At 32.6% G+C, this 12,989-nt stretch overlaps 2 protein-coding genes across 2 annotated transcripts; one reads left to right on the top strand and one right to left on the bottom strand.

Moving 5' to 3' along the window:
- Positions 1-2,970: 2,970 nt before the first annotated feature.
- Positions 2,971-5,671, bottom strand: LOC145755160 (NXPE family member 3-like). Its single transcript, XM_082571384.1, has 3 exons — positions 4,483-5,671; positions 4,303-4,376; positions 2,971-4,136 (listed from the first exon to the last, which is right to left on the bottom strand). The coding sequence occupies exons 1-3, from the start codon at positions 5,424-5,426 to the stop codon at positions 3,334-3,336; spliced, it is 1,821 nt and encodes a 606-aa protein (XP_082427510.1). The 5' UTR covers positions 5,427-5,671; the 3' UTR covers positions 2,971-3,333.
- Positions 5,672-5,857: 186 nt separating this feature from the next.
- LOC145754797 (NXPE family member 3-like) lies at positions 5,858-12,259 on the top strand. Its single transcript, XM_082570920.1, has 7 exons — positions 5,858-7,741; positions 9,261-9,317; positions 9,700-9,870; positions 10,013-10,169; positions 10,359-10,749; positions 10,867-10,925; positions 11,001-12,259. Exons 1-7 carry the CDS (start codon positions 7,616-7,618, stop codon positions 11,840-11,842), a joined length of 1,803 nt encoding a protein of 600 aa, XP_082427046.1. The 5' UTR covers positions 5,858-7,615; the 3' UTR covers positions 11,843-12,259.
- Positions 12,260-12,989: the final 730 nt, after the last annotated feature.

Here is a 12,989-nt window from a genome sequence, read left to right as displayed (position 1 = left end):
CTCTTCAAGAATACCCAACCGAGGAATCGAACTTGAGTTAGATGCTTTGCAGCCTGGCGCTCTAACCACTGAGCTAATTTTGGGGGAAAAAATACTTTTAATCTAATATAAGTCAGTTTAGCGTCTTTAAAATTAAGTTTTTGTCGCCGAAAGCGACGTGTCGCCAATGCCGAAGCTGGGTATCGAACCCAGCATAGTCGACTCGCAAGTATTCGACTGTTCCACACCAGCTAGCGTGGCGGCACCTAATCTTCTGCATTTTGGAGGGTACATTCGTTCAAACGTAGATATTTGGTTGAAAGATTTGTTCAAAACATTGTTCCATCGACTCTTCAAGAATACCCAACCGAGGAATCGAACCCGAGTTTGATGCTTTGCAGCCTGTCGCTCTAACCACTGAGCTAACGCGGGGGATGAAAGATCGAGGTTTATTTGTATAGATATTTAAACGTAGATACTTGGTTGAAAGATTTGTTCAAAACATTGTTCCATCGACTCTTCAAGAATACCCAACCGAGGAATCGAACCCGAGTTTGATGCTTTGCAGCGTGGCGCTCTAACCACTGAGCTAACGCGGGGGATGAAAGATCGAGGTTTATTTGTATAGATATTTAAACGTAGATACTTGGTTGAAAGATTTGTTCAAAACATTGTTCCATCGACTCTTCAAGAATACCCAGCCGAGGAATCGAACCCGAGTTTGATGCTTTGCAGCGTGGCGCTCTAACCACTGAGCTAACGCGGGGGATGAAAGATCGAGGTTTATTTGTATAGATATTCAAACGTAGATACTTGGTTGAAAGATTTGTTCAAAACATTGTTCCATCGACTCTTCAAGAATACCCAACCGATGAATCGAACCCGAGTTTGATGCTTTGCAGCGTGGCGCTCTAACCATTGAGCTAACGCGGGGGATGAAAGATCGAGGTTTATTTGTATAGATATTCAAACGTAGATACTTGGTTGAAAGATTTGTTCAAAACATTGTTCCATCGACTCTTCAAGAATACCCAACCGAGGAATCGAACTTGAGTTAGATGCTTTGCAGCCTGGCGCTCTAACCACTGAGCTAATTTTGGGGGAAAAAATACTTTTAATCTAATATAAGTCAGTTTAGCGTCTTTAAAATTAAGTTTTTGTCGCCGAAAGCGACGTGTCGCCAATGCCGAAGCTGGGTATCGAACCCAGCATAGTCGACTCGCAAGTATTCGACTGTTCCACACCAGCTAGCGTGGCGGCACCTAATCTTCTGCATTTTGGAGGGTACATTCGTTCAAACGTAGATATTTGGTTGAAAGATTTGTTCAAAACATTGTTCCATCGACTCTTCAAGAATACCCAACCGAGGAATCGAACCCGAGTTTGATGCTTTGCAGCCTGTCGCTCTAACCACTGAGCTAACGCGGGGGATGAAAGATCGAGGTTTATTTGTATAGATATTTAAACGTAGATACTTGGTTGAAAGATTTGTTCAAAACATTGTTCCATCGACTCTTCAAGAATACCCAACCGAGGAATCGAACCCGAGTTTGATGCTTTGCAGCGTGGCGCTCTAACCACTGAGCTAACGCGGGGGATGAAAGATCGAGGTTTATTTTTATAGATATTCAAACGTAGATACTTGGTTGAAAGATTTGTTCAAAACATTGTTCCATCGACTCTTCAAGAATACCCAACCGAGGAATCGAACCCGAGTTTGATGCTTTGCAGCGTGGCGCTCTAACCACTGAGCTAACGCGGGGGATGAAAGATCGAGGTTTATTTGTATAGATATTTAAACGTAGATACTTGGTTGAAAGATTTGTTCAAAACATTGTTCCATCGACTCTTCAAGAATACCCAACCGAGGAATCGAACTTGAGTTAGATGCTTTGCAGCCTGGCGCTCTAACCACTGAGCTAATTTTGGGGGAAAAAATACTTTTAATCTAATATAAGTCAGTTTAGCGTCTTTAAAATTAAGTTTTTGTTAAAATTCGGTGACTTTCTTTTCCCTCAAAAACAGCGATTTTCGGCATTTTCTACAAGGGTATATATATATAGCCTTGGTGTTTTTGCTAAATTTGGCCGAAAATGAAAAAAAAATAGTTTGGCATTTTTTTGCATAAAAGGCATTAACAGTCTACTATAACCCATCCAAACGTTTTAAATCCGTTTTTAACAATTTAAAAATCACGTTTTTATCAAAAAATAAATTTGAAAAAAACGAGTCTCGTGCACCATATCTTGCAGCAAAAAAAATAATTATGAAATTAAAAAAAATACTTTTGGGTATTTTGGGGCAAAAAAATTCCTTACAATCTAAGTAATTATAAAATTTAAAAAAAAATACTTTTGGGTATTTTGGGGGAAAAAAATCCTTACAATGTAATTTGAGTAAGTTTAACGTCTTTAAAATCAAGTTTTTGTCAAATTTCGGTGACTTATTTTTTCCCCCCAAAACAGCGATTTTTGGCATTTTCTACAAGGGTATATAGCCTTGGTGTTTTTGCAAAATTTGACCAAAAATGAAAAAAAAAATATTTTTGCATTCTTTGGCGAAAACGGCATTAACAGTCCACTATAAGCCATCCTACAGTTTTTAATCCGTTTTTAACAATTTAAAAATCACGTTTTTATTAAAAACTTAAATTGGATTGAAAGGAATTTTTAATAAAACTGCCTTAGTGAAACGAAAAATTTAAATCAAAATAAAAATCCTAATAAATTGATAATAAATAATTTATTAAATACAAAGTACCATTAATTAAACAATTGCAACAAAATTTAGCTAAAATATATTTGATTCAAAAAAAAATGTTTTGTTTATTTATGCAAACGGTCTAGATGAAACGACTTGACATCTGTCATAAATTATTTGGCCCAACTTAGGGTGGCTCTTTCTCTTTGCTGTAAAATATTGTTTTTTGTATCTTTTTATTCTTGGTTATAAAAATCGGATAAAAATTATATATATTTTAAACAGGCAAATACTTGTTTTTTTTTAAAATTAACAAATTTATTTCTTATATTCTGCATTTTTTCATTGAAAAACTATGCTAAAAATATATAACATATTGTTATTTTAAACCCTCACAAAAATATATTGATGTTGAAAATATATAAGTGTTAAAAAGGCTCTAATGGAGGAAAGTAAGTCAAAGGGCGAAGAGGGCTTAAGGGTATAATGTTTAAGAAAACCTGAAAAGATATTTTATTTTTTGTTAATCCAGTTAAAATTTTTCACAGTACGTATGTTTTCTGAGTAAACAAAAAAAAATAATTGCATGTACAAATATAATAAAACTAATCTAAATAATTTTTTTTAAATATTGCACAAGAATACAGCGATTTTTTATAAAAATCGATCACAAGAAAAAGAAAGCATCATGTTTAATTGTTCTTTTATGATATCATAAACTGGGTGAATCAAGTCCTCACTTTCGTGGCTTAAAGTCATGTCCCAGACATTTATATAAACGACACCTGTACCTTCAAATACATGCTTTAGGATCATGTGATATCGATAAGACAGCCAGTCGCTAAGGCAGCATTCACCAACACCTTCGCCACGAATAAATGTTCCGGTACCCTTAACAATCACTGTTACCATTGGATTACGTTTAATTAGCCTTGTAGCGGCCTCCTTAATAATAATAACCCTTTTTAAAAAAAAGTCCGGCGAAAAAAGAAAAAAATGGGGTCCTATTCCAATTGAAATTGTCGTGTGCCTTCCATGGTCTTCTAGCTTTGAAATTGCGTCTATTTCGTTGGAGACATATTTTAGGTTCGACTTTTTCCCCCCATTTTGCAACGGTGCACCATGCGACTTGTGGTAAAACGTAGTATTTAGTTTGGAAATTCTCGCCATGCGTGGCTCCCACACGTCTATGTAACTTAAAATCTCAGTCGCCTTGTAGGCAAAAACGCGATTTTTTAAGTCGCCAGTTATAAAATAATCAAACCACTGTCGTATTGTTGAATCGCCTAGAAAATAAAACGTTCTGTCGCGTAAGCATCTCTCTGTTGATAGAGGGTCGGTTGAATAACGAGAATTCTTGCAAACGTTCGAGACCCACTCGTTGTTATACCAGTAACCTGCGGGTGATGGTGTAACTAAACCAGGTGAGCAAACGGGTAACTTTGCCCATATGTTTTCTAAAGGATGTAGTTAAATTCAAATTAGAATTTTGTACTGGATAGTACGCCCATTTGGTACATAAAAAGTAAAACTTTACGTATTGTATATAAAACTTTACGTATTGTATACGTATGTATGCTTGTTGAAAAAAAAAATAAATTAACAATTTTAAAACATTCTTACCTGTACTTTTTTGACGATCAACTGCCATAACGTTTTTCACATTTCCTAAAATTAGTTTTCTTTCAGCAGTGCCCCTATTCATAATATAAAAAAAACGTTAGTAACTTAATAATAAAAAAATATAAATCAGATACAACATTTATATTTTAGAAATTTGAATATAAAAGTTTGTTTAATTACCTATCGTATTTCGGAAACATTTTTAACAAATCCAATGCATTGGTGTGCCTCTTTGTGTAGTACGAATTATGGTCGGGACACCAAAAAGTTTTATCTGGTTTTTGACAATACCATTCTTCACCATTTCTATTTGTCAGGTTACAAACTGTTTTGACATTTAACGAAACATTGTCAGTTGAGCATTCGTTTAAAGAAGTAAGCCCTTTCGAACACCAACCCTTTAACAAGTTGCGGTCGCAACCTTTCGGAGAATACTCGGCTAAAAACTGAACTCCTAAAGGATGTTGGGTGGCAGTGAGTTTCTTTAATACTTCAACAAATTTTCCGGATTGGCCGAATTGCACGTGAATTCCATTAAGGCCGGACCAAAATGTCATTATTTCAGCTGTATACTCTCCGTTATGGTGATCAACAATGTTCGATATTGTCACGCCCGAATTCGAATTAATCGGATGTACTCTAATCTTGAAGAAATCACCACCTTTGGTTATTATTTTATCGCCTTTGTGTGTGAAAGTCTCAATAAATAACACAATAGGTTCACCGACCGAGACAGAAGTTGCTTTAACAGTATACCTAAAATAATATTCGCTTAATTCTTTCACCAGCTTAACATTCGATTGTAGTAATCCAGTGTTATAACCCTCGCAATATTGTTTGATTTCACTTCCTGTGTTCCATAAATTTTCTATTTTCGGCGTTGGCCAATGAAAAAACTTATGCACTTTAGTTTCATTGTCTTTTGTGTTAGCCTGAAGTGCTTTTAACATTTTAATGCAGGTACCATAATCTCCAGGCAACGATTTTTCCCAGGGATTTAGTTTTTCTTTAAGTAAAATTGATGGTAAATTTGTAAAATTACTGAAACGGTATATGTATAACATTGTCGAGGTAAGTATCACATAAATACTGAAATAAAGGAACCTCATCTGCCAGTGCCGCATGTTAACTGTGTTATCAAACTAATTACTTCGTCTAAAATCCTAAAAGTAATTTCTTAAACAGCAGTTAGAACATAACCTGGAGCAAAAATTATCCTATACTGGACCGCATGTCAAGCTGTGCTAAGTGTATCAGGTCATAAACAAAAAAGAAAATTAAGTAAATAATTATAACGTAGAATTATCTAATATGCGACTTTTACGCCGCAATTTAAAATACACAATTTTTAGTTCCTAAACACATACAAAGGTAAACTTTTTTTATAATGGCCTTCCATATGATAATCTGAAAGCACCGTTTAAGTTACGCTCTCCACTATGTAAAAAAAAACGTATTAAATTACAGTTACAATTGTAAAGGCAATCAACAACAGGTAAACTACTGAATGAACAGTCGACTAAGGGTCGAATGCTGAAATGGCGATTAACTTTAATCCGTGATTAAACAAGGATTAAAAAGTTGAAATAACTTATATCACAATGATGTTAATAATTATTTGTTTAATATTTTGGTTTGGCATTATCTTAAACAGCTTAGCCAGGTATTGTGGAATTTTACTTAGGCTAGTTTAACAAGACAGACAATCACTAGAACGTTTAAAGCTAAAAACCCTTTTTTAATAACAATATATCTTAATTTACATCTGCAATTATTTATTTAAAAAAAAAATTTTCAGTTAAAGTTTTCATGCAATTTGTAATTAAAATTTTGACATTTAATTAGATTGGATAGGATCTCCTACCAAGTAAATCTTTTTTAAAGTCCTTATTTACACTTTATATGAATACTCCTTTTTATTTTTAAAATGGGTGTCATTGACTTGATTGAAACTTCCTGTAAAACTGAAAATGAGTGCGTTACTGAATAGCCCTTTCATGAAAGTACCAATAGCACTATTATTATATCTTACCAGGCCACCAAAATTCTTTCATGTGCTGGAATAATAATCAAATCCTCAGTAGACATTGATTCTTTATCTTTTATTTAACAAACTTTTTTGTGGGTTAAAAGTAAAGGAAGTAAAGGACCTTAAAAAAGCTTTACTTAAAAGCAAATGGTAGGAGATAGCCTATCCTATCCAAGCTAGTTAAATGTCAAAATTTTAATTACAAATTGCGTGAAAACTTAGCTGAAAAAAATTTTAAAACAATAATTGCAGATATAAATAAGATATCTTGTTATTAAAAAAAGTTTTTAGCCTTCTATCCTAAGTAAAATGCCACAATTCCCAGCTAAGCAGTTTAATATAATAACTAACCAAAATATAAAAAAACAATTATTAACATCATTGTGAAATAAGTTATTTTAATATAAATTTCTTCTTAGGCTACGCCTAGGTCTTGAATGACAGTTTATAATCTTAACTTTAATCTGTCGAAATCGGCATTTTATTAATCGCCCTTTTTACATTCGACCCATAAACTCGTATTTTTTTATAACCTCATACTCGGATTTTTAACCTATATTATAGTCCGACAATAAAAAATGAAATAAATAGTGGTTAAGGAAGCGACCGTTGACATAAGAAACAGGACAATAGAGCATAAGCCTATTTTTTATTCAAGAAAAAACAAACCCCTTAAAGAAAAGAAAGCCTGGATAAAGGAGCATTTTGATAAGTAAATACGGTGTCGCGTACATTTATTGGGCAGTAAGAGATCGTTAGAAATTACCCCAACCGATATATTAAACTTCTTATTCAAAAGAATTAGGGCGTTACATTATTATGTTTTGTAAGCTAAATCCAACACAAAAATAAAAAAGTTGTGAAGTATTTAAGTGGAAGCTTTAAACAAAACAAGGTAAATGACAACAAAGCATAGCTTTAAGAAAAAAAAATTCCCATTTATCTTAAATATTAGTAGCTCGACGCCCTAGGCTTTATTCTAAGTTTTGTAGTTTGGTTAAAATAAAGCAAAAATAATAGGACCATAGATGAACAACCAAACATTTTTTTTTATACACTAGTCAACACCAAAATTCAAGTTTAAAAAAGGTAGAGTAGTTAGATTGTTTGAATTCAGGCAGTTTATATTTTATAGTCAGTTATATAGATTGTCAGTTACAACTCCATAGGGTTTGCTAGTCAGATAGAACACTATGGTATTTTTTATTAAAATATTTATTTAACAACTTATTAATTTTTGATTTATAATTTAAAGTAATAAATACAGAAAGCTTAAACACAATAATGACAACTTATACCTCGGTTAGAGGTTTGGACAAATTATTATGCCAATTAAAAAGAAAACCAACAGCATTAATACTAGCAGCTTGCATTTTTATGACTGTGTTAGGTGCACATTCAATGTTGAGGGTAAGATTTATCTGTATTACATTTTGTTTCTTTTTATGCGTTTTTGTGAAATATTAAAAGTAATATATATATATATAAATTAATAAGCAAGAATGTGTTTTTAGGACTTCTGTTAAATGGTATGTAAAAATTTTGGTCGTGGTACTTACTATTTTGGTTCTCATAGAACGTTTCATTACTTATACAGTTCTTTGAACTATATGTTTATATACAATTCAAAATAAATAGATTTACCATTACCCTACCAAGTTGATATTTACTAATTACCATATGCGTAATAATAAATATTTTATTAATTAAAAATTAAGCCTGAAAGCAAATTGTACCGTTAATAAAGGGAAATATGTAGGTTTTATTACCTGTACAATTTACAAGGCAATGTCTTCAAAACTATATAGATTGTAGGGGTTATTTAAATTCTAGCTATTGTTTATGTAGTTATTTATTGATTATTGGTTAGGTTAATTGTTTATTGTTGATTTAGGGTCACCACAGATTCTACCATAGCCTTCATTACTGAAGTCTTATGATGAATCTGACTATTTGAATTTAGTTATTTAATATTTTAAGTTTGTTGGTTAAATCTGGCATTATAATAAATAGTAAACTTTTGTCTGAGTTATAAAAATATGACGTAAGTAATTTGATTGTTTCACATATTATATTTAACGTACAACGAAAGATATAACACGGGCATAACTTAATAACTACGTAAAAACTGCGTCGAAATACTAATTAATAAAACTACATTCGTGCTATAGTTACAATGTTTCAACTAACATAATAACGACAACTGTGGTTGTTTGTCTACCAAAAAGGTAGACGAACGCGTCTGACGTAAGGTCTGTTTGCAAGAGTCTTTTTTTTTATAACAGTAAAAACAATGGGCTTTTATACCCAAAAATAAGATAATTATGTTTACGAAGAAGGGCAATAAAATAGGTACGAGTTTATAAGTATAATCAATGTTTAGGTTTGTTCCTTTTGTTGGTCGTTGACATCGTGTTGCAGGCATCATGTAAACTGGTTAGAGGTGTTTTACTGCGGCAAATGACGACGTGGTCGTTGATTAATAAAATCGCGCAGTTTATTGTTTTGTTGTTAGACCGTCTTTAATTGCTTTAAGGTTGCTTGACCGGTCCGAACGCATAAACCTTACATGAATAAAGCAGCTGCTGTATTGCAATGTCTTGACCTTGATAAACCCGAATAAACTCGTACCAAGGATTGATCATGAAATGATTAATCCACAAGATGACTTTAATGTTATATCAAAGCTAATATCATCCATAACAAATAGGTTTTACATAACAACAAAAGAATACGGTAACGATTTGAAACAAAAGAATTTTTGTTCTTTTCAAGTCAATATTTTTTTAATTAAGATACAAAATAAAGTACAAAAAAATGAGAAAGCTTTTTAATCAAAAAATTAAAGTTTTTGTCCAAAAATTCCTTTAAGATGTAGTTGATCTATTGAATTGCAACTATGTTATTTTTTTATTTATTATATTTACAGGAAAGCGGTTCTGGACCTACCCTTCTTTGGCTTAAAACCACCCCTGCTTTAAAACAGGTGAACAAGGAATTTATTGTTTCACCAGCTTTAAGAAAAAAACAAGCCGTATATTAATTGAAAAAATAGTTCCTTATTACTAAAAAGAAACAATGTGGCATATCTTACGTTGGTGTAATACACATAACATTAAACTAGCAAAAATTGTTTAAATAAGTCCATTTCGACAGACCTAGTAAAATATTACAAAGCAAAGCATTTAAACATTTGAGTTGGCGAAATCTTTTTGTCTTTTAAATTTTATAAAAGTTTAACAACTTTGGACAGTGTTAAAATCTAACAACTCTAGATACTAAATTTTTTTTGTTATCTTCCAATTGTTTGCAGGCTTGTTAAATTTGTGGTGTAAACAATCGCTTGAAAGTAAATTTTATTTTATTAGATTTACTCGCTAGTAACCGATCCAAAAACTTTTCGCGAAAAACCGGAAGTGGAAAAATACTTTAGCTGGCCTACGCCGGTGCATCCCCAATCACTCGATGACGTCACGGACCCACAACAGTCAAGCTACGTCATTGAACCACGTGATAACGTTCATCCCAACAAGATAAGGGTATGAGAAGGAATATTTATTTTAAGAACAATAACACCCAACGTATTTTTTTTTCTTAGTAAAAAAAATAAATGAGCCTTTAGTTATTTTTAACCTCTAGCCATTGTATACCATACAAATGTTAATAATGTAATATTTCAAGGCTGGCAGTACAATGAAAGTTATCATAACGGCCAGAAACAAGAACGGGGTGCAGAAGAAATTTGGTGGCGATTTTCTTAAAATAAAGTTAACTTCAGTAAACGCTTTAAACAGCGTTAGTGCAGTAATTGAAGACCACGACAACGGAATGTACACAGGTCGGTAACTAAACCCTATAGAAAACGGTCGACAGTCTTTTCTAATTTATTTCTATTGTGAATCACTCTTTGAAAACTAATCAAGTGTGTCACATTTGAGTTAGATTGTTTAACAGGGTCCATTTTTTTAAAAGATGTTTGATATTTTTCCTAATACAAAAACCAACTTTATTTTTGTGTTTAATTTAGCTTACATACCGCTACATTTTGGCGGCGATGCGTTGCTCAGCGTCGTGTTGATACATTCAAGTGAAGCAGTTGACCTTCTCCGAAGAGTGACGTCAACTAAAATGTCGCCTGGCCTCGTATATAAAGGAGTTTTCCAAGAAGGGATGTCCGTAGAAGAGGGGACGTGCAGTCTCTGGCTTCCAGGATTGGACGAGAAACCTTCCAAACCGCTTAAATCGAATCAGGGTCGCGAAAAAAGAAGCAAGTTTTGCAACTTTACGCACGAGGCGACCGGAGAGCCATGGTTTTGTGAAAAACCCCAGTTTTTAGATTGTAAATCGATCGACCGTTTCAGAATTGATCGCAATGCAGATGCAACGGCAATTCTGGATAAATCCGAAATGTTTCAAAAGTACTATAAAATATTGTTTAGTATATTCTAACCCTATGTTGATGTAAAATAAATGTGTTCGCCCTTTCATATACAAGTGTTTGATCCAATGTAACTTAATGCTATCTTTATGCATAGGGATATCAACACCGATGTTCCAATAGGTGAAATAAAGAAAATTTCCATCAGCGAAGCAGGTAACTTTGTTTTCAAATTAACAACCTTGCGCAATTAAAATAAAGCCAAAATAACAACTTATAAACTTGTTTTAGGAGAAATAGCAAAGTCCAAAGTATTTCCACAATGTACTGTAGATAAGACAGCCTCCCCGCCTCGCCCTAGCGGATATTTCCTAAACGGAAAGTGGATTTCGACACAATGCAACGCAAGACATTTTGACTCAGCTCAACAAGCGCAGTGCCTGAAAAACAAGCTCGTTTACTTTTTCGGCGACTCCACCATCCGACAATGGTACTCCTATTATGTTCCTTACGGCAAAGTTAACCTGCTACAAAAAGCATGGTCCAAAATGGGACACTTTTTAGGCTTTTCTAAAGGCGTTATTCCGTGGGAGCATACAAATTACAACAATCTATGGGAGCCACGAGAAGGTAGGGACCCCTACGCTAACATTTCTATTCGCTTTTCGGCACATGGTCCACCTTTACAAAACGGTGGGTCACCGTATACACAGCCATACATAGCCGACCGCATCGACCAAGTAAATGGCGGTAAGGATACGGTTATAGCATTTACCATAGGTGCACATTGGTTGCTATACGACCCAGTCGTTTTTATACGGCGAATTCAAACTATTCAAAAAGCAATCGAAAGGTTGATGAAGAGAGCACCAGATACACTTGTGGTGTATAAAGGTTTCAACAACTTCGATATGTACGATTTTGATTACAACCAGTGCTGTTTATCGCAGTTCCTGTCGTTTAGGTTGGACACTATTGCAAGAAAAGTGTTTGCAGAAACTAAAGGATTGGTGTTTTTAGACGCCTGGGACATGACAAATGCACATTGGTCGGTAGCTTCTGGTTTACATCCACAAGACGCTATAATAGACTCGGAAATTAATCTTTTTTTGTCATATGTTTGTCCTCAATAACTTATTGATTTTTAGGTTTGTTGCAATTTAACTGGAAAACTCTTGTATTTATTTTGTACACTGTAAAACACATAAAGTTTTGTATATTATCTTATTGTTATACCCTTTTTTTATGCAAATCTAATATATATCTACGCATTAATTTACTATTAGAAAATAAACATTTAAATCCACACTAGACATTTGTTTTTTTGCCAGAACTGCTAGGCCAGTAGTTGGCATCTATGCGACAACAATAGTAAAAGCAAACTAGATTTATTTGATAAATAAAATATGGTTCGAAATTATTTGATTATGTTTAGCATAAATTTTTATTAATAAAAAAAAGATGCATACACCTTAACTAAGAATAGTACATATTTTTGATTTTTAATGAACAAACAAGCATTTAAATATATTATACAAATAAAATTAATTTTCCAACCCAGTTTTATGTTGTTAATATCAGGATATACATTATAGTAAATTTTAAATTCCTAAAATTGATTTTTGATTTTTAATAAATAAACAAGCATTTAAATAAAATAAACAACTAAAAATTATTTTTTAAACATGTATTTTAATTACAAATATTATAAAATACATTTTATTAAATTTTAAATGCCTATTATCAAACTTTTATTTTTAATAAACGAACAAGAATTTAAATACAATAAACAAACAAAAATTAAATTTTTAATCCATTTTCGAGTTATTAATATTATAATATATAACTGACCAAAATTTGAAAACTTAATAACGATCTCTAAATTTTAATAAACAAACACCTATTAATTACTAATTAATAATATTTAAATTATCAAAATAGGAGGATTGAAACACAATATGATAATAAACAACATACTAAAATTTTAAAAATTTATATACACAAAATCAAAAGTTATTCGATTTCAAAATTCGGATTAGTAAGAATAAAAATAATAATAAATATACGGACAATAACAATATGTTTCGAAATCTAAGATTTCGAACCATAATAACCAAAACAAAAACTACTATACCATTAGAAAGTAGAACTACGACCAAGCACTTAATTTAAGCTATTTAGTTAAGCATACGATTTAAAAACATGTACTTACCTTCAGATTTAAATTACATCGTTCTTGAGTTCTGAATTGTATTTTCATTTCCAATTACTTGTATTCTA

This window comes from Corella eumyota, chromosome 6 (genome assembly GCF_963082875.1).
Source record: "Corella eumyota chromosome 6, kaCorEumy4.1, whole genome shotgun sequence".
NCBI classification, from domain to species: Eukaryota; Metazoa; Chordata; class Ascidiacea; order Phlebobranchia; family Corellidae; genus Corella; species Corella eumyota.
Note: the sequence above shows the minus strand (reverse complement) of the source record. Positions and strands in the feature narration are given on the sequence as shown.